At 39.4% G+C, this 22072-nt stretch overlaps 1 protein-coding gene across 2 annotated transcripts in view; it reads left to right on the top strand.

The window, feature by feature from the left end:
• The window catches only part of MND1 (meiotic nuclear divisions 1 homolog (S. cerevisiae)), a 39971-nt gene that overhangs the window by 4607 nt on the left and 13292 nt on the right, over nt 1-22072 (top strand). For both annotated transcript variants that reach the window (XM_009867804.1, XM_009867803.1), the window contains exons 4-5: nt 15555-15629; nt 17436-17550. In XM_009867804.1, coding sequence (XP_009866106.1) covers nt 15555-15629; nt 17436-17550 — 190 coding nt within the window. The remainder of the gene's footprint in view (nt 1-15554; nt 15630-17435; nt 17551-22072) is intronic.

Here is a 22072-nt window from a genome sequence, read left to right as displayed (position 1 = left end):
AACAAATACGTGCCAAAATTGCTTTGTTCACCAAACACCCTGGTGCCCATGTCTTGTTGAATGCAAATAATTTGCTCGTGGATACTTTTCTGGTTTTGCCAAGTATTATTATAGCCAAGTAGTTGAATGAAGAAGTTGATGCTTATTGTCTTTGCCCTTGGGGCCGGTCATGAGTTTTAAAGATAACTGATCAAGCAGGTCTCTGGCATACCCTGATGAATATCTTCCTTGGAATGTCTTGCAGAATCTGCCTAATTAGCTCTACCATAAGTATCCAAGGGTTATCTACAAGCACGCTTTAAAGGTACTGCTTTAAGTGTACTGTTACATTATTAAACATAAACCCATCTATTATTATGGAATTATAATAGGTATGTAGTTATGGTATTTTAGTGTTATTTTATCGGTATTTCTGTGTAGGAAATAAACTATGCTGATATGAACAGTTTTGGAATATAAAACTTCCAGTTGAAAGAAATGGTTTTGTTACCAGACCCTTATTTCCTTATTTGCAAACCGTGTCCTGCTCCTAACACATGGGCTTATTGATCCAAGAGCTCTCTAGACCATGTTAAGACTCCTTAAAAATACTTACATTCATTACTTTGTTTTTCTGGTGAGAATGGCAAAGCTCCAGCATTTCACAGAGAAACATATTCACTCACTGAAAATAACTTTGTTGACACAGCAAAAAGGTGGCATTTTCAATAAAGAGCTCTCTGAACTTTTTTTACAAGATGGTAACATCTGTGAGTTTGAATTACGTGTTTTAGTGTTTGTATTCTTCTTGATGTGAATACATACAGATTTTCTTAAGGGTTTCTGGATCCAGTCACTGAGAATCACAAAACTTCTTGTCAGAACATGCAAAGCAGAGGGGAAAAAGGAAGCTATTGTACCTTTTCTGTTGCATGTTGCCTGGCTTTGATCACACAGCTTGTGGCATGCTGAGAGACATGTTTTCTTTCTGTGTCTTGTCCAGATTGCTTGTCAACTACATAAGCTGGTCTCTTTATTCAGCGATTAAAAGCCAGAATCGCACCTTCTTAAAGCACAAGTTTAAAAACCTGACAGTTCAGTTCATACTGCTGTTACGGCTTTTTACCAGGAGGCAGTATCTTTGCTGAGAGCAAAGGTAAGTATAAAGAGGTGATCCCAAATGCTGAACGGAAACATTTGAAAACAACGTGGAGGAACAGAACAAGCTTCTCCATGATGCAAATTCTGCTGTTAATTCATAGCGCTGAGACTTATATTTGACAGATTGGGCCTGCTGCAAGACTTTTTGTCTGCTGACATTAGTACTTGATACTGTTGTAGTCAAGTTGCTCATAGCTCTCTGCATCTTACAGAGCTTGTGATCATAGGAATGGTTCTTGAAACAAATTTTTTGTTTCACATTTTTTTAGTGATTATTGAACCATACCACTCCTTAGAGACTCGATAGCATCAGCAGCAAAGAAGTCTCAGTCAGTATTCATAATGAAGAGCAAGCCAGTTTTGTCCAGATGCTTAAAGTTACATCTCACAGGGGAAGTGTATACGCTAAATTTCTTTTCAGGAAGGATTTATTAAGTCAGGAAAGCATATGGAGCAGATCATCCTGAGTTCGTTATGCAGCATATGCAGGACGACCAGGTGATCAGATCCAGTCAGCATGGGTTTATGAAGGGCAGGTCCTGTTTAACAAACCTGATCTCCTTCTATGACAGGGTGACTAGCTTGTTGGATGGAGGAAAGGCCATGGTTGTTGCCTACTTTGACTTTAGTAAGGCATTTGACACTGTTGCCCACAGCATTCTCCTAGAGAGATTGATTGCTCTTGGCTTGGATGGGCATATACCTTGCTGGGTAAAAAACTGGCCGAGTCGAAAGAGTCATGGTCAGTGGAGTTAAATCCAGTTGGCAACTGGTCACGAGTGGCGTTCCCCAGGGCTGGAGCCACTCCAGTTGTAACATTTTCATCAATGATTTGGATGAGTGGATAGAGTACACCCATAGTAATTTTGCAGGTGAAACCAAGCTGGGTGGAAGTGTCGATCTGCTTGAGGATAGGGAGGCTCCACAGAGGGATCTAAACAGGCTGGATCGCTGGGCCAAGGCCAGTTAAATGAGTTTCAATAAGGCCAAATGTTGGGTCTTGAACTTTGGCCACAACCGCCCCCAGCAGCGCTACAGGCTCGCTACGGGCTCGGGAAGGAGTGGCGGGAGAGCTGCCAGGCAGAGAGACCTGGGGGTGTTGATGGACAGTCGGCTGAGCAGGAGCCAGCAGTGTGCCCAGGTGAACAAGAAGACCAACGGCATCCTGGCCTGGATCAGGAATGGTGTCAGCAGGAGCAGGGAGGTGATCATTCCCCTGTACTCAGCCTTGGTGAGGACCCATCTGAAGTACTCTGTCCAGTTTTGTTCCACTCACTACAGGAGGGACATTGAGGTGCTGGAGAGGGTACAGGGGCGGGCTGCCAAGCTGGTAAAGGATTTGGAGCATGTGTTGTATGAGGAACAGCTGAGGGATCTGGGGCTGTTTAGCCTGGAGAAGAGGAGACTGAAGAGAAACTTTATCGCTCTCTACAACTACCTGAAAGGAGGTTGGTCTGTTCTCCCTAGTGACGAGTGATAGGACAAGGGGAAATGGCCTTAATCACAGAATCATAGAATGGCCTGGATTGGAAGGGACCTTAGAGATCATTTAATCCAACCTCCCTGTCATGGGCAGGAACGCCACTTCTCAACTAGACCGGACAACACATGGGGACCGAGCGGGAATCGAACCCGCAACCTTGGTGCTGTCGTTGTTCTCAGCACCGCGCTCAACCCACTGAGCTAACCGGTCCCTTAAGTTGCACCAGGGGAGGTTCAGGTTGGATATCAGGAAGAATTTCTTTGCTGAGAGGGTTGTCAGGCATTGGAACAGGCTGCCCAGTTTGAGTCGCCATCCCTAGAGGTGTTTAAGGGACAGGTGGATGTTGTGCTGTGGTTTAGTGGTGTTGATAGGGCTGGGACAAAGGTTGGACTCGATGATCTTGAAAGTCTCTTGGAACCAAAGACTGTTCTGTGATTCTGTGATGGTGTGATTCCCTTGTGCAGAGATAGGGCAATTAAAAAACAATACTTGAAATAGTTTGACATAGCTTCCCTCTCAGCCCCCATCTTTCAACTTGCTTTTGTGAGGGCAGGTGTTTGGAGGCAGGCTCTAGCTTCTGCACTGACATATATGGCAAATTTAGTGCTGATCTGATTAGGGTTAGGATCTTGGTGCTGCTCTCTTACCCAGGGTTACTCTTTGGACTTCCTCCTGTTTCTGAAAAGCAAGGACAGCGAGTATCTGTAGTTTGTGTAGCATCTGCTGCAGTTTTCATCTCTGGTAGATCAAAGAGTAATTGCTAAGTAGGTCCCTATGGATTTTGTATTGATTTGTTTTGCAGTGGCATGGCTGCTCTAAAAGGTTTATGCCGTTTGCCAGATGCTTATTCTTCACCTCTTGGTGCTGCTTATGCAGCTGTGGATTGGACCACTGAAAAATCTGCAAACCCCAACCCTCGGAAGCCATAAGGAGTGTCCAGTCTCTCTAGCACGATGTCTCCCAAAGCCAGTGGGACTGGGGGGATCTCAGCTGGAGCTGCATGGGGCAGGTTTAGTACTGAGCCTACAGGACTTAAGGGAGACAGAAGCAATTTCAGTGAACCTTGGTGACATCAAAGTGTCTGGCAGTCAGTATAACCAGTGCATATGCGCAAACCACAAGGGCATGGAGGACTGCCGCAGCAAAAAAAAAAAAAAGGAATACAGTATTTTTGACAGATAGGGACCTGAAATACTAAGTTCTTCAAAGATCTTGTGGCTGTTAGTGGAACCAGTGACAGTGCCGTGTGGACTGTAATTCAGTAGCTTGGGGAAACAAGCAGTTTTCCTCCTTTCTCCAGTCTGGTTTTGTGACCTTTTCACTGTTCAGTTCAAAACCGTTTGTTTCACCAGTTTATTGTTAATTGTCTCACCTTATTTCTCATGATGCTGCTTTCTTGTGGGTCATTCTTTCGTATTCTTAAGCTTTCCAAGGGAACATATTACAGCAAACAGTATTATAGTTGCTGTTTCTTCTGAGACTGATAGCAGGATGGGATCACCTTATACTGCAACAAAGATTAAACAGAATCTTTTTAGAGCAGGATACAGGATGGACTTTTTATGCTGTTCCCTGTGCTTGCTTCAAGGTACACATGAGCAATGGAGACTTGGAGAGAGTTTCTGGGAATTATTTTTATTTTCTTCCACTAAGTGTTGCATTGGGCCAGTGTTAGTTAAGATGGAAGGGATTAGTTGATGTCTCATTCCTTAAATCCTTGCCCTAGGGTTGGTAAGAGGAGGGATTTTCATTTCACATGACTCATATATTGAACCAGGGGAAGAATTCAGAAGTCAGTACTTCCTAACTCCTTTGGCAGCTAGTTTTATTTAGAAAAACCTCAAAAAACAGAGGAATGAACTTGTTGAAATAGAATGACTTCACCTGTACCAAATTGTACTTATGAGCATTGAAATAAGAAAAGAGAGAGGATTTATTGTATAAAAATAATAAAAACAGACTCAGTGAATACTGTATTTGGAAATATTTCTATTAGGAGTGCACATTGTTTGAAAATAGTTAATGGGAAAAAAAATCATATTGGTGAGTAATCTGACTTGAAGCCTCCTGGAGATGTTTGACAACATAACTAAAAGGAGAGAACCTTATTTGTTTAGAATGCACACAGAATATTTTGAATATTTTGAATATTTTGAAAGTTCTTTCAAGATGTGGCTTTGTTTATCCTTTTACAAAGATTTATTTTGCCTCCTCAAATACTGCCACTGGATTATTGCATGGAAAGTTGCTGATTAGAGGCTGCTTGAGACCACTGAGTGAAGCACAAGAAACTTCTGTTGTTGACAGTGTTTCAATCTGAGCAGCCTCCTCCTTGATCTGATTGACTCAGTTGTCAGTGTATTTCCACACAGTTTGGAGATTGATTTTGGACTGCAAGTAGGTACAAGTGCTCAGAGGTGGCTGGCTTAAAGTAATCAATCCTGAACTGAGGTACAAATCTGGGGAGACAACAGATATTTGGCGAGGCTTAACGGGCCTGGTGGTGCTTGGATTTTGGTGACGTTGCTGAAGATGCTGGACAAGATGTGTGCCCTGGCTGGCACTTGGAATCAACCACGGAGTGCCTGTGAGACCCAGTGCTGTGAAGCAAGCTTTTTGCATTGCTTTTAGAAGTGTCCTGAGTAAACGGTGTATCAGCCTTTAACAGAGAAACATAGAATCATAGACACATCAACTGTGGAAAGGACCTTAAGATCATCAGGTTCAACCTACAGCCCTACACCACCCTGACACTAAACCATCTCCTGAAGTGCCACATCCAGCTGCTTTTTAAACACGTCCAGAGATGGTGATTCCACCACCTCCCTCAGCAACACATTCCAGTGCTTCATCCACCCTTTCGGTGAAGAAGCTTTTCCTAATATCCAATCTAAACTTTCCCTGGTGCAACTTGAACCCTCTCGTCCTGCTCCCTCTTGTCCTATCACTATTCACTAGGGAGAAGACCAACACCCATCTCACTAGAGCTGCCTTTCAGGGAGTTGTAAAGAGCAATAAGGTCTCCTCAGCCTCCTCTTCTCCAGGCTGAACAGCCCCAGCTCCCTCAGCCTCTCTTCATAAGACTTACCCTCTAGCCCCCTAATCCTTCTGGTTGCCCTTCTCTGCACCTTTTCCAGCACCTCGATGTCCTTCCTGTACTGTGGAGCCCAGACCTGCACACAGCACTCGAGGTGCGGCCTCACCAGTGCCCAGTACAGGGACACAATCACTTCCCTGGTCCTACTGGCAACACTATTCCTAGTAGTATTGATTGGACCAGGATGGCCAGGATGCCATTGGCCTTCTTGGCCATCTGGGCACACTGCTGTCTCCTTACATACTTCGGATCAGTATTTCAATTTTCATTAAATGGCTTTGGATGCAGGGTCTCACTGATTTTATTTATTTATTTGTTTTTTCTCCTCATGGCAGTGGTATCTCTATCCATAGAAGTATGAGTGCAACACCTTTGAAATCTGTGGCCTAATGCTTTTGATAGAACAGTTTATTTTGGGGTGCAAGGTTTTCACATTATGATCAATTGAATAGCTTAGTAATTCAGTATGTTTTTAAAAATAATTTTCTCATTTATTGAACATAAAGGACTTGGATGCATAAAATGTCTCAAGGTTTATCACGATCTTAAGCTTTGCTGAAATTCCTTTTAGAAAAGCTTAGAGCTGTCTTTTTAGTATGAATTTTATGAATGTTAGGGAATAGATAACATAAAAAGTTGTCCTCTAAACACAGAGAAGTACATTAATAGTTTCGCAACTAATGCATGTGACTTGTATCAGAAATTACTTATTTAGGCCTATTTCTCTGTTATGTATGCTTACAATTTAATTTTACTAGGTTGCAGAAAATACAGCAAATTGTCCTTTTCCAGGAAAAATAAAAGTCTAGTTGCTGACATGTTCTCTTGTAATGTCTGTTATAATACATAGGCAGGATCCCAGTGTGTTGACTAAGCTGTTACGGCAGTCTTCCCACACCCATCCTGGGCCTCGCTTTTTCCCCTCGTATTTGAGGACATCTCATTTAGTTTTCTACTTTATTTATTTGTTCTTTCTTGGACCGGCCTGGCCCTTTTGATAATCGGCGGCCTCACTTAGCTGGATGATTCTGTTCCTTTCTAGCTTCCTCATTTTTTTTTTGTTTTGTGTGGTAATGACTCTCACAACAGAGACAATTAGTGACCCCTTCTTATTTTCAGCCTGCAGATTTTCACTGATCTGTACATTTTCTTTGAAATAAAGGGCTAGATGCAAAAAGAAATGGCTAGCCTGATGCTGGTATATTATGACTAGCGAACTTCATGCCATCCAGTGGGAACCATAGCAATAAGAAGTATCCCGAAAGCAAGATGCTGAGAATTTTCATCATTTAAACTTGAAAATATGTTGATTATATCTATGCTCATTTGTTTGTTGATCCTATAAAGCTTATTCCCTAGATCAGTCTCCTGCAAGATGCTAATAAAGTTTTATTTGAAGCAGTCCAGGGGTTTTGTTGCCTCTTTGCATCTCGCACTTGAAAAATGTTGATGTCTTGAAATGATTCTGAATTTAGTAAGTCCTAAAGTGTCCAGCAGAGAATACTGTTCTAATGCTGTAACTAATTAGAGCCTTCTGGAATTATGTTTAATGGCATGCTACAAAGCCCTGGAGGGTAAGCTTAGTTACTGCTGTCATGGTAGACTTCTAAAAATATGGTGCTCTGGAGGCTCCTGTTAGAATTAAGCAACCTCGTAATTTGGTGTTCGTTAGTTGGATTTCATGCTTTTCCTTTTACTAGCTGTTAATATGTAACTAGATTGATGGCAACTGAGAAGGGTAGGTTTTCCTTTCCTGTGTTCTTGATGAGCATAAGCTAAAATTGGCATGATTTAAGAGCAAATTTTTTTTTTTTAAAAAATCCTGGCTCTGTAGTAATTGTAAAGGTTACAAAGTAGGTTTGAAGGAAGAATCCTTCTGTATTAAAAAGGACATATTGTTACTGTGTCCCAGCAGTGTATATTATGTATTCATTCTGATATAATGCAGGAAAAAATACTGCCTTTTTCTAACAGTGTTTTCTGTGAAACTTTGAGGTTTTTAGGTAATATCATCACATGGTTTACCTTTCCTTTCCAAAGAGGTTTTTATACTGGCTGCTGTCTCCATTCCTGGCATCGCAGTGAAATTGTTAATCTGAAATGCCGAGAAATTGGGAATAAACATGGGACTCTCACTCCAGGCGCACGGTCACATCTGGTGCAGATGTAGCCCTATGCCCTGCAACATCAACCTGTGCCCCACGGTGGGCATGGCACCTGCCTATCAGCAGAAGCCCACCATCCTGAAAAAGTTGAAAGGTTTAGATGTTCTGACAAACCTATATGTTTGCCTCTGCCCTAAGGCCAGGAGCTTCCAGCCTGAGAACGGGGCAGAAAAAATACTACTTGCAGAGCTGGATTTGATGGAGACAGTCAGTTGTAATCTTATCTAATCTGAACTTTGTCTTTCACCTTAAAATCCTGTCATTCGATTAATATAGCCTATTTTATTTTACAAAGTTAGCATGCTTGCAGAAATAAAACACTAGCAGTTACATAAGTCTGACTTCATGCATTTTCTTCTAATGAAAGGAGTGAAATAAAAAAATGGAAGAAACCAGAGTATAAATTCAGTATGTGTGATGTTAGTTTGAAGCAGAGAAACTTTAGAGGAAAGGTCTTTCTTTTTGCAGTCAAGTAGCTCATTATTGTTGAACATGTGGTTCACCAAAGACTATTCTCTGTATCAGGAGTTTGAGACGACTTGATTATCTGTCTGAGCATTACTTAAAAATGAAGACATTGACATAAAGAGTGAATATTTAAGTGCTGTCAAAACTTTGAAATTTGATCGATGTATTTTACTGAGGCTTTTTTTTTTTAACTGATAATATCTCAGTGTAGAATTTGGGCTTTTTAAAGTCTAGAGTAAAGTTTTGATTTGTTTTTTGTAGTTTTTAGGCAGGGCTTGAGCTCAGGGAATATCAGATGAATATGTGTTTTAACCTGGGATCGTCTATACCTAGTCCCTGAGGACATTGTCAGTGGAAATCTGTATTTAAAAGCCCTTTAGGGAAAAATAGAACTTTTCTTCTCCCCATTATGTCCAAGGGAAAATATTTTTCAATGTTCTTTCTGCCTTGAACAGACCTAGGCTTGTTAACTATCACCTTGGACTTTGTGGCTTTTAATAAATACACTAATACGCAATAACAAGCATCCTTCGCATCTAGGTATTAGAATTTTCTATAGTTCCATCAGTCATGCAAATGCCTTTGGCACTTTCAGCTTTCCCTATTAGACAGCTTGCATTCTAATGAAATTCTTGAAACAGGGTTGAAGAATTAGACATTTCAGCTTCTTTTTTTATTTATTTTTTATTTTTTTAGGTCGATTGGGCATACTTTGTATTTGTATCTGAGTAGACAGCCATCTGTCCCTCAGGTCATGCCAATTATGCCAACTCTGAAAGCAGCCAGAGAAATTCAGTTCTTCCATTAAGCCTGCACAACTGTTTCTTTCACCTTTTGTCTATTAAGGAGGTTGACCTGGATGGGGCAGTGATTTTCTGTTGCATAACTAGTAATTACGAAATGGTGTTGCAAGTGAATAAAGCAAAACCAAAAGCTCAAGGCAAGGCACCTTCTCCAAGTAAACTTTATTATAGCAAATCTAAAAAGATGGAAAAAAATCAAATTAAAAGCTAGTTCTAACGTAGAGTGGTTTACTATACAGCAATAACCTTTAAAATAATTGCAGCTGGCAACATAGAGTTTGTACATGGATGTCGCTCCAGTGGAGGGAGAATTCCTCATTTATTTCTTCTGGATACCCTGTGCATTCTGTTTTCTTTATCCAGAAGTAATTGCAGCAAGATGGACTCATCTCATACTCAACGTGAGCTGAGAATAGAGCTATGCCTAATTTACCATGTGATACTTCAGTCTCACTCTTGTGTGTTAGCATGTGAAATAAATCAGGATTATAGGCCTAAATTTAGTCTTGAAATGCAAAATGGATTGTGTTTGTGGGAGGCGCAAATCAGTATTACCCACATGAATACTCTAGCAAAACACATATATACTGTTTATGAGTGCAGAGATCTAACTTCAGAATTCTTATTTTTTGAGGATCTTCTCAGTCAATTGTATGGAGCATCAGATATTTGTTCAGTTAGTTCCCTGAAAAAAACCTTCACTTACTCAGCTTGAGTTCCTGAGGTTTTTTTTAATCACTGACATAAGTTGCATACTGGCAGGATTAATAGCGTGATATTTTGGAACAAGTATTACTCACTTAAAAGAATCAGTGCAGTATCCCTTTATTTTGAATAGCAAGTATAACTTGTTTTGGATCTCCTTTGTCAACAGAAAATTATATTTATTCCCTACCTTCTCCAAAGTTTTTGAACTGGCTCTTTCAAAAATTTTATTAAAAATGAGATAATAGCATGCATCAAGAGAAATATGGTGAGCCCTAACTCGTCTTTTCTCGTTTTCGGCAGTCTGTTTCCCAGCCATTTTATTGTGTTCGCTTGCTGAAAAAAATCTTATTGTCTAGTCTTTGATTTCTGAGTTAAAAAATCCTATTCTATATTGTTTAAACTCTAATCTTGTTCTTACCTGTATTTCTTGAATCATTGCAGTCTCCCACTTGGTTCTCTCATGCTCCTTTCTAAGCTGCAGCAAATGTGATTGCCTACTTTATGTTGCTGAATTGACTTACAGGGACTTGGGGTAAGACTTTTCATGCTGCTTCTCTTTCTTTCACAAATGTTAAAAGAAAACAAATAAAATCTTTTAATTGTATTTATGAAAGGCATATGTTTGCTGGCTGTGCTTTACTAAAAGTACATCCCATCCCTGACTAAAGTCCCACTGAACCTGGGACCTGCTCCTACAGCAGTCTGGATCCCTGCGTGGATTGCGTGCAAAACTGGCATTTCGGGAGGGGTAGGCAGGCCCCTGAGAGCAGAGCAGAAGTGACAGTCCTGCAGGTCACCGTAGTGCCCTCTGCTCCACTGCGAGCATAAATAGCTAACTTAAAGGTTTACTTCTGTGTATTTGGAGGTCCTGGCAAATATGTGTTTATAACTGTGTACATAAAAGAAGTAGTTGTATGCTTACTTTGTGTAGTACTTTAGAAAGCAATTCGGCACATCGATGCATTGCTGCTTTTTTTTTTTTTCTTTCCCTTTTATTGTTTTAGTCACCAGTGATTGCTGAGCGGTTTCTTCTAGTAATGTTCTATGCCTATCTTTTAAAACAAGAGGTCTGTTTTCAATATTTTCAGATTGTTCTTTGGCTGTTAATCTTTGCATTTTTACTCTCTCTATATATTATTAGTCAGTTTTCTGGCTTCAAATTTTTTTAATCTTTCTTTAAAATTGAGAGGAATGCTCTGAAGTGCTTTTTCTCCGTGACTTCTGGGAACTCCATTAAAGTTCTTCAGTGGTGAGTTAGGTTTAACTTAGGACAGAAATACACCCATCTACTGCAAGTGTCACCCTAAAACTCTTGAACCGCTTTTGTTTAAGCTGAAAGCAAACAAACCCTTGCCTCTGGTCTGAAACAAAGTGTAGTGAGCTTCAAACTCAAAGTAAATAACTTTGCAAAGTTATAAACAGTTAAAAAAATGAATGTCTTGAATTCTTCTGTAGTGCCACAGTGCTCTGAATGGTGCTTAAAACAGCAGTAGTTTTTAATAGCATTTTTAGTTGGGTGTTTTGGCTGAAAGAAAACTGAGCGTATGATCTTTCTCTTTGAGACCGTAATGGCAGTGGGCTAACAGCTGTGAGTGCTCTGGTGGTTAGCGTACAAGTTCTGGGTTTGATTCTTGTCCAGTGTACATACTCCAGGGTCTGTGTTTGCATGTCTTACACCAGGTTTGTAGAATTTTTTAATATGCTAGGGAGATGAGCTACAAGTTTGGTGGGATATTGGTGGTTAGAGTGGTTAAGAACGAGGAACCAGGAGGAATACAACCAACAAAAACTTTTGCTGGAGGAGAAAAATCCAGCCGTCTAGAGCTAGGACAGGATCAGGCAGATTTTAAGAAAGAAGAGAACTGAAAACCTCCTGCTGTTGTGTGTCAGGGTTAAATGTTCCTCTTCCAGATGTACATCATCAATTTGCCGAAGTGGAACCCTAGCAATAATGCATGCATAGTATATTAAAAATTGCCAGTGTACAGCTGATCTGAATCCTTTGACACAAACCAGACTTCAAGGCCTGTGGCGGAACTGGTGGTTATCGTCGGCACGTAGCACTTAGCACACACAAACTGCTGCACAAATGTGTAGCTAAACATCATGAGACCTTTACATGGAAAGAAAAAACGTCCCTTTGGGGAAACTTTAGATAGCATTAGTGTCGAAGCTAGGCCAGTGGTCAGTAAATTTGACCACTGTGGTCTGTAAAATTAAAGGCACTGTTTCCTAATCTCCTGTTTTATAGGTGCTAGTTACTGATTTCATTAATCTGTCTTCTTGTGTGCTCCCACCATATTTTGCGAACACTGAAAATGCTCTTGTGTAATTTTTTTTTTTTTTACTTTTTAACTTTTAATCATTTAGTCTCCCCTCTTTTTAACAGCTTTCACCTAGATGACAGTTTTCCAGCTTTGTTGCATCTTGTTTAACCGTGTGCTGATTTGGGACAATCAGACAGACTGGAGACACAAAACTTTTGAGTACAGTAGAGCATCTCTTTCTGCACTTGTTTTCCACAACTAAACGTGGTCACTTACATTTGTGGCAGAAGGTTGTTTGTGTGACAGATCAGACATCTCTCTTAAAAAACATTAAGGGAAGACAAGAAGTAGTTTTTTCTCCAGATCAATCTCACTGCTATTGGCAGGAGTCAGATTTCTCTCAGGGTAGTTAATGTTCCTTGAGAAGTTATTTGCCAGTTCCCTTAAAAAATGTCCCAAGATTGCTCCAAGGATTGAAATCTTCCATCTGCTACTGTGCTTCTTTGCAATCAGGCTTTTTTACAGCTGATGAGTGGGAAAGTAAGTCACTGTATTTGGCCAGATGTGATCTTCTGCTGTCATACCTACACACTTGCAAATTCTGCTTTTTTTTTTTCCTTTTAATGCCCTATAACCTGTCTTCTGCTGTTGCTCTTACCTCTCAAGTAACTTACTCATCTGTATTCATCTTTCCTCCTTTATCTTTGCTGACTGTTTTTCCTTCTTTCACATACAGTTATTTTAAGCTGTGTTCCCACCTCTGTGTCCAAGCCTTCCTGCTTCTCCTATCATCATAGATTCTTTGCACAGATCTTGGCCATCTGTTCCTTTCCCTTTGCGTCCTTGTCCTATGTTTGTCTTTTTTTTTTCAATATCTTGCCTCCTTCTGCTATTCCTTTCCTTATCCTTGTCTTTTATTTTTTGTCATGGGAATACCTACTGTGACTTCTAAATAATACACAAAGAGCCGTGGTTTTATTTTATCTTGTAAGTTCTTGACTGTGAAGACAGAAATAAATAAAGAAGCACAAACACATAATTAAAATCTGTGAGACAAGAAAGCAAAATCTTGAATAAAATTGTATAAAAATCAGAATTGCTTTGAGACAATCTTCTAACCCTGTGGCATAGCAACATTGCATGTTATGTAGGTCAGAATCTTAGAAACTTCTGTAGTTTGCAGTGTTTGTCATTACTGCCTCTTTGTGATAAAATGCTGTGCAATATAGAGGACCAAGAAAATAACAAGATGCCGTACTGCGAAACACACTTCCAAGCTGTAAACCAGATTTTGTTGCAATTCCCTGAGAGCTCCTTCTGTGCTTTCATTTTGGAGGATGCAAAAACATTCCTAATGAACTTCATGAATAGGAAAAAAACCAGAAAATGCAATGCCTTTGTGGCCTCTTGCAGAAAGTATCAGCTTATTCTTTGCACTTGCAGTATGTGGGCGTTCCTTAGCTTCTCTGCTGCTTCTGTGAGTTTTGTTCCAGAAAAATTGTTTGTTCAGAGATACAGAATGATGCAAGCTCTGGTGTTCGTCTTCCCTGGGCTCCATGAACTGCAAACTGCGCCTAAGCACTTGTTCTCTTCTGAACTACATATTTCTGTTTAGCATGGCGGAATGTGGGGCCTAACACACTTATATTTTTAAGGATTTTGTGGAAAACACAGAGAGAGTACTGTTTAGCTATCCACCAAAACTAAGATATTGGTGTACTTTAAGCCACATACTGAAAACCACACTGCCTCTGTGGTTACTTGCACTGAGTAAACAGCTGGACATTTTTTTCCCCCAAATTATATATGTATTACCACTGGTGTAATTTCTATATCAATTGAAGGAAAACTTAAGCATTCTTTTTGAAAGGAGACCTGCTTGTCTGCGTGCATGCTTGCACATGAACATATACTTAGCCAGAAAGAATAATTTATTTTTAAAAATTGAGCTAGGAACTTCTAAACCCGGTGAGCTGCACTTGGGCTAGGTCCTAATCTATGCAGACCACCAGTATGGAGTTTCTTTTTACCATTACAGCTGTTCTCTAGGACTTGGCAGTAAGCTCTGGTTGATATTTATCATGCATTTATGTTTAATATGTATTTCTGAAAATATGGACTGAACATGAGTTTTAATAGAAATTGAGAAGTGATGACAGCTCCAAAACAGTTCTGTTTGCATTTTATGAATGGGGTCTTGGTGTTTCAGTGGCACAAGAATGTAAATGATTTCATTAAAAAGGCTAGAGATTTCAACAAATGTCTAGGAATGCTTTTCCACTAAGTGAGGAAGGGAATGTAGAAGTGGAGGCTTCTTATGAGAGTTTTTGGGGGTAGGCAGAATGAAACTTGGGCTTTGACAGCCACCTTCATCGTCTTCACGATAGTCTGATGTACTAGTTTTCTACCTGACTGGTGTTCAGAGCATCTTAAAGCTAGACCAAAGAGTGAGCACTCACAAAGCATACTATTGCTTCTTCTTTTTTTTTCTTTTGTGTTGGTTTCAAAGATAGTAACTAGTTTCCAACTGTATTTCATAAGAATTCTTTTGTGTTCCCATTCATCTCATGTAATATTTCAGGATGTTTTTGCTAATACTGAGTACTGTGTCCCTGAGAAGCGAGTTTTACATCCTATTCAGCTTAAGAGTTTCCAAAGTCTCCCTTGAAAATTTCCAACTAAACTGGAAGGGCCTGTTTCAAGGTTAATGGAGAGAGATCTCTCTCTGTGAATGATTTCTCCCAGAGAAACAGGAAAACGGAGGGAGTATTCACACCAGCCTTGTGAGATGGGACTTCTGTGAAATTCCTCTGCCTCAGGCCTGAAGGAAGGGAACTCTCAAGTCCAGCAGTGTGAGCACAGCACAGAAGGAGGCCATGGCTTTATGTGCCTTTGAGCTACAGAGGCTTCTGTTGGCCAGCGTGGGAAGGGATTGGGGCCATGCCAATGGCATGCCAGACTTTGGCAGGACTGGTAGCAGCAGCTGAGCAGGTGGATCTGATACAGCTTCCATTGAATAAGGAGAGCTGGAAAAGGACCAAAGGAAATCACCTGATCCAAAGCCTCCATGTCACGGTGTCCTTTGCACAGATACGCCAGATTATGGCAAGAAATAGGATTTTGGTCCCATGCTGAACATGCAGTACATAACAGCATTACGTGACATGGGAGTGAACGTTTTTCAGACTTTAAATTCCTTCCTTTAAATTGCAATTCTTTGCTGTGGCACAGAGCCTCAGACTTATATGTGGATGCTTTTGTATTTATTTTGTGTTTATTACATAAGTTATATATAAATTTATATACTTAAAAATGTATATCCACCTGCTTAGTTAAGTGTATTTCTGCGTATACACGTTTTAGAGATATATTTAATATATGTTACTGAAATAGATTGATTTTATTCTTTGTTTTCTTTATCAGTTTGCTGAAAGCAATCAGAAGAAAGAGGCTTTACAAAAAAGCATTGACAAATCAAAAATTGGACGCGAAGATACTGTAAGTTGCTTGTAGGGGGGAGGCAGTCCTACCAGAAAATAGGACATGGTTTCCAAATACTAATGTAGTTGTTGAAATTCATTAAGAATTCTATATACTGGAGATGAGAAGAGGACAGAAAAAAAATCACGTTAGATTATTCCTTAGTTGATTATGTATTAATGAGTAAAATATTGACAGCTGGCTACTCCAAGGCTGAGAAAATGTGTGACCATATGAAGTCTAGTAATATTCCAGGCTTTTTCAGGTTTAAAGATATTTTAAAACCTGAACTACCCAGAGGTATGTGCCAAAGTTGCCAGTGGTTGTTGAACTACCAAATCAAGCACACTTAAGTGTTGGGAGTCTTATTTTAAAAAAAATTGTATTTATAATCCAGATTTCTAAATTACTATTCTAAGCAGCCATGTAAGCTTGGTGCTTTATACATGCTGATGCTGTTAACACTGCAAAATAATATTTAGGCTTCTTATTTACTGTACATATAAAGTAGCATGTTAGTTGGAAATATTTCATGTGGTATTCCAAGTTGCTGATTTGTTTTGAGATGCTTAGTCTAAAGTAGATTAAACTTCCAATACATAAATGCATAAACAGGAACGGCTAGAAACTTTCAGGTGGAATTTCTTAGGAAAGTGCCAAATCTTAGAATCCAAAATGTCTTATAGAACGCTCTGGGTTTGGCTTTAATTAAGGAATCACAGACAGGTTTGTTGTGCAGTTATGCTTGTCACGTTTCCAAATGGACTGTTCCAGACTTGTCCTTCTTCAGCATGTGGCCCGCCTTAGTCACAAGAAGCTATTGGTCCTGGAAATCCTGTTCTGGCTGACACATCCCACATTTTGGTTCTGGATTATACGTCAGGAAGAAGTCCTGAGAAATCTAGATCACGATATAGGTCTCTGAGCAGCTGGCCTCCACACCCCAACATCTGGAAGTTTTTGATTTCCAGTCTGCTTTTTCAGAATGTGCTGAATGCAGACTGTTGGCAAAAGCACAGGAAATATAGAAATTTGAAAAAACAAAAACAAACCACCGCAACTAAAACAAACACCTGGGACTGCTGGGCTGCCATGGAAATTGCCATTACAAACTTTTACAAACTCATGTGATCTGGCTTTTTTAGGCTACCTAGAGTCCTAGCTTGAGTTCTTGAATATCAGTTACAGTGTTTGCCTGTAGCTCCAGACTGAATTAGAAATATGTGCTGAGTTGGCTATGGGAGAGCTCCCGTTGGGTCAGTGTCTGCAGATCCTCACTGATCAATAGAGTATTTGAGGTCGACATTGTATGCTCTTCCAGCAAAGACTTCCGTGTCATGAATATCTGAATTTATTTTTGAGACCACTGCTCTTAAATGGTATGGAAAAAAGAAAGGGAAAAATAAATTCAGATGATATGCATGCACGGAATCTTGATTTGTATAACTATGAATGGTAGGTTTTTGTGTAACGCTGTCTTTAATTACAATGCTAGCGCTCCTAAATATCATTTAACCTTTAAGCCCAGCAATTAAGAGATCTACTTGGAGTTTGTCAAACCATGTGTTGTTCAAAGGCTGTAGAAAATTGTTCTTTTGTTTATCCATTTCAGCCTTAATTTTTTTTCTTGGGGTTTGTACTGTATTATTTAGTGTCATTGAAATACATACGTAGAATGTTCAGCTTGTTCATTGACAGAAAGCAGTAATGAAAACATCTTTTAAATTTACATATTTTTATTTTTTAAAAAGCATTCTGTGCAATTAATGTTGATTTTTATTTTTGTAATTTTTTTATATCTCTCAACATACTTTGAATCCTCAGGCAGAACGTGCAGCTCTAATAGAGGAACTGGCTACCCTTCGGCAGAAAAAGGAACAGCTAAAGGCAGAAATAGACAAATACAGAGAATGTGATCCAGACGTCATTGAAGAAATGCGTAAGTTGTATATTGTTTCAAGTGAACTTTTGCATGAAAAGGTCTGCGCTTCTTTAACTTAAAATCTGACATGCAGAGATAAGCCAAAGAGCTGCTTTTGTTTTTAAAGCTGTAAGCAATACAATACAGGTACACTGACCGTTTCTTTTCACGTTCAATTGTATTATATAAAAGGCTTCTTGTTGATCTTTACTTTGCCAGCAACTTAGCAGTTAGCAAACAATCCTAAAACTGAAATACTCCAAAGCGCTAGAATTAGTATCAGGACCATTCTTTCTAGAACCACGTTAGTTCTGTAATTTTTAAGTGTGCTGAACCCTAGAATGTGCGTAGGAAGAGTAGTCTCTAGCTCCCATTTAAATTCAATTATATGCTGGCAAAACAGGTATCTTTCTACTTAGTCTTGTCTATTTAGAATATAAGCATTTCATTAGAGATACTTAATTGTCACTTATGTGTAAGTACAGTATTACTCTGACTTACAGTTTGTACGGTCTTTGACATGCTGGGGTTTGGTGGGAGTTTCTAATTCTACTGGAATATGAGGAATGATGGGTGACTTTAATACTTAATACAGAGTTGGGCACTGAAGTGTACTTAATATTCTGATCCTTAGCATGAAAAATGAAAAGCATGCATGAAATTTTATTGAATTTTCTCTACTTCAACTTTCATGTTTTATTCATTAGGCTCTTACGTTGCTACCCAAACACCACTGCATATTCAGTTGCTGTAATGCCAAAATGCCATTACATAGCAATGAGAAACAGGCACAGACCTTTTCCTGGGAAGATATCTGACCGAATCTTTCTCTTTCCTTATTCTTCTAACAAAGTTCACAGCTTTAGAACCGTGCTGAGAGAAAGCTAGGAACATAAACAGGCTTGGCAGCACGCCCCAAAATGGGACAGATACTATTTATTTTGAGAGGCTGTGACATTTTTTTGTCAGCTGCATTATCTTTCCCTGAGGACATAATGGTATGCCAGGGAATGAGCAAACTCGAGACCTGAGGTTAGTTCCTGCGCTGTAAATCCCCTCGCTGTGTGCACTCCTGAGGACAAGTAACAGACGCGTTCCAGCTGATTCCAGCTGCAAAAATGGATGAGGTTAGGCAAATTCCGACAGCAGAGGTATTTTAACTGCTAAGATACCCTTATAGAAAGCATTGCTCTGAAGAGATCCGACGAGACGCTCTTTTGAAGCAGTCCCAGTGAGCGCGTTCCTAAACGCCAGGCACAAGGGGGCAAATCACAGCCTGAATGCTAGGGCAGACTGCATGAGCTGGGAACACAGAAACTAATATCCCAAAAAGGGTGAAAGGGAAAAAAATTTAATCGTTAGTTCAGTCATGCTTTCTTTTGTTTGTTTGCGGTATTTTTTGTTGCGTTTTGTTTGTTTGGTTGTTGTTATTCTTTCTTTTCTTTTTTTAAGATGTGTGGCAATTCATGTGAGCTTCTGACATGAAGGGATGAGCATTTGAGGGCGTTGGTGAGGTTAGCCTCCTTGGCCTATCAGAGCAATATGCAGGTGTACAGTAGTGTTTCAAAAACTATTTGGCCCTGACCTTCGATTAAAAAGTTTCTGCTTTGTTGTAAGTTTCATCAGTCATTGTTGCACTGGCAGTGCACATTGTTGCTAGCAGTGTATAAATGAATAAATGGCAATGTCAATTTTGGGGACTTAATCAGAGTTGAATGGAATTTTACAAGCTTTAAGGGAGAGAGTGAGATTTAAAAAAAAAAAAAGAGATTGGGGGACATTTCTCTCATTCCAGAGTGCAGGGAAGTGCAAAGGCAAAAATGAGATGCAGGAAGTTACTGGTTTTAGTGTAAGGAGGCAGTAAGAAACTCAGGCAATGGAACATGTTCACTTAAACATTAAAGTAACTGCTATTGTTTTGTAGAATAACCTTACAATCAGAGTTGCTGGTTCACAGAAACTACATGAGTGATACAATTTTCTACTAACTGTACAATTTAGACAACATAATCCTTGTGATTATTTTCAGTTAGATAATCTGAGCAGACTACTATCTCTAAATTATCTTATTTTGATTTTGAGTCAGAAATCAGAGAGGGCTCTGACTTTATATAATTGCACTCTTTTCAAGAGGTGGATTGTTCAGTATAGTATGTTTTGTAATGGACTGTTGCCACTCTCTGCATTTGGGTCTTCCCTCTTCTTCCTTAATGACTTGAACCTGTAAGAAAATCTTTGTGATGCTGAGTATATAATTTCAGTCTATTAATTTCCCATCCTATATCATAGAGCTCTCTTGACTCTTTTTGTAGTATTTTAAGGGTGTATCAAATTGTCATCTGATTTCAGTGGCCTTCAAATTTGGTGAATGCTTTGCTTTTTAATTGCTCTTTCCGTGAAAGGAGTATTGCAGAAGCAAACCTATTGTACAGTGATGCGCCTCATTAAAACGCACACACACACACACGCGCGCTAATTCCAGGGTCAAAACAAAGTTTGGATGATTCATAGCAAATATCTGAAGACTCAATTAAAAGCTGGACATCTGTCTTGCTTCCTGAGCCCTGTGGTGGGAAAGTAATGTTTAACCATGTAACTAAATATACTATAATGCATATTCACAAGGGGGCAAATCAGAATACTAAAATACTGACTGTTTTTGCTGACTTCGCTGCTTGTCCTTTTAATGTTAGTAACAAATGTTTTGCTGCATGTATTGGCTTAATTTCCCCCAGCTTTTGTATTAGAGAGCTGAAGTATAAATTCAAATGCTTTCCCAAGTCTACAGCATTTGAACACAGAATTTCAGTATTTGTATGTAACAATTAACTACAATAAATAGTAGAAGAAACAAGATTTAGGGACTGACCACTAGAGGAAGCTACATAATAGTCTGCTTTTGTGGATAATTCAGTTTTGCAGATAGAGTATTATGAAAATATATCTAGGATGGCAAAATGCATGGATTTCTTCTAAGGCCCACTGCAGTTCAGTGGTTGAAGCTTGTCTTTGCCACTTAAACAACAATGTTGTTTAAGCCATCTTGTGTGAGTTACGGTTGAGTAATAAATTCTTCTTCAACACTAAAGGCAGTAAAACTGACAACAGTCATCAGAAGTAAAAAAAAAAAACAAAAAGAAGAGAGAGAGAAGGAAAAAAATCCTACTGGGATTTTATACTTCTCTGTTAAAGTTGTAATCCTGCCTCAGCTGGTGTGGGACTGAGCCCTTGTTTCCCAGCCTTGAAGCAGATTTTTGTAGACTGGAGGATGTTCTCGTGGGGAGCAGCCGTTGTAGAGAAGAAGTTGACTGTTCACCAGGAGAAGGGCTTATGTGACATAACATGTAGGTACGCAAAATTGGATACGCGTGATGCTGCTAGATTCCTTAAAGATTATGACAGAGGACAAAGGCATAGGGAAGTGCAAGCTTTCAGTAGTTCACAATTTATCCAGATTTTAATAAGACCAAAAAAATCCCCACAAAAAACCCCACATAACATCAAAATTAACCTGTTGCATAAATTTAATTCTTTCTGCCTGTCAGAGAGAGATGTTAGGGAGCTAATAAAGTTTTTCTAACAATTATTTTTACGGAAAGGTTCGGCAGGCAGCCTAAGCATATAAATGGTACGGATTTTGCTCTGAGCCTGCCAGCTTGGAACTGGAAACAGCTACACATTTTCAGTGTTCACTGTAAAATAATGTTTTATAGAATTTCGGACTTCTTGTTCTTCCACTGTAATTAGGGGAATGTTGATTTAGACTAAATGAAGACATTTGTGCATCTTAGCTATTTTTTTCCCCCCATAACCATGCTTTGGTTACTTTGTGCCTTTGCATAGGACAGTAGTCTTGAAAATCGTTACATAATGACTGAAGTGACTTCCTTGTGGTATGATTGCTAGTATTTCTGGGGTTGGTCTTAGATGTTGCCTGCCAGCATTCCTGTCTTAGGTAATGTGGTTTTAGAATGTCCGATTACTGATAATTTTTAGGTCTTAGGCTTTTACCTTCAGAACAGTGATCTGAACATGCCTAGACAAACTGTGTTCTCGAAAAATTAGCAAAATGCCAGATGGAGCACATGTGATGTATCAATTTTGGTGTCAACCCTTTTACACAGCAATTTTGGTGTCAACCCGTTTACTTGTTCTCTCTTTGTTTATTTTTATCCTGTAGCAAGAGGCCTCAGTGGTTCAAATGGACAGAATTTCAAACTACAAATATCCAAATAGTTAACCTTTTGCATCTCCAGAAGCGTGAACGTAGAGGTGTTACTATCAGTCCAGTTCAGGGTTAGATTATTTTCTAAAACTAATAGTTACAAGACTGTGTGAAAATAATTTTTGGTAAAACACCAAAGACTTTAATGAATACCATGAAAATACCATGCTATATCTAGTACGTACTCTTTCATTGTAGATGCTTCAGAAATTCCTAATTCTGTTGTGTCCAAATAGTGAAAATTTCAACTTGACAAACTGTTCTGAAGAACTTCAGGGAGTATACAGGCAACATGAGAAAATGGTTCTGGTTTTA

Source organism: Apaloderma vittatum, unplaced genomic scaffold, assembly GCF_000703405.1.
Source record: "Apaloderma vittatum isolate BGI_N311 unplaced genomic scaffold, ASM70340v1 scaffold4164, whole genome shotgun sequence".
Lineage (NCBI taxonomy): Eukaryota > Metazoa > Chordata > Aves > Trogoniformes > Trogonidae > Apaloderma > Apaloderma vittatum.
The sequence above is the reverse complement of the archived record's forward strand: the minus strand, read 5'-3'. Positions and strand labels throughout refer to the sequence as shown.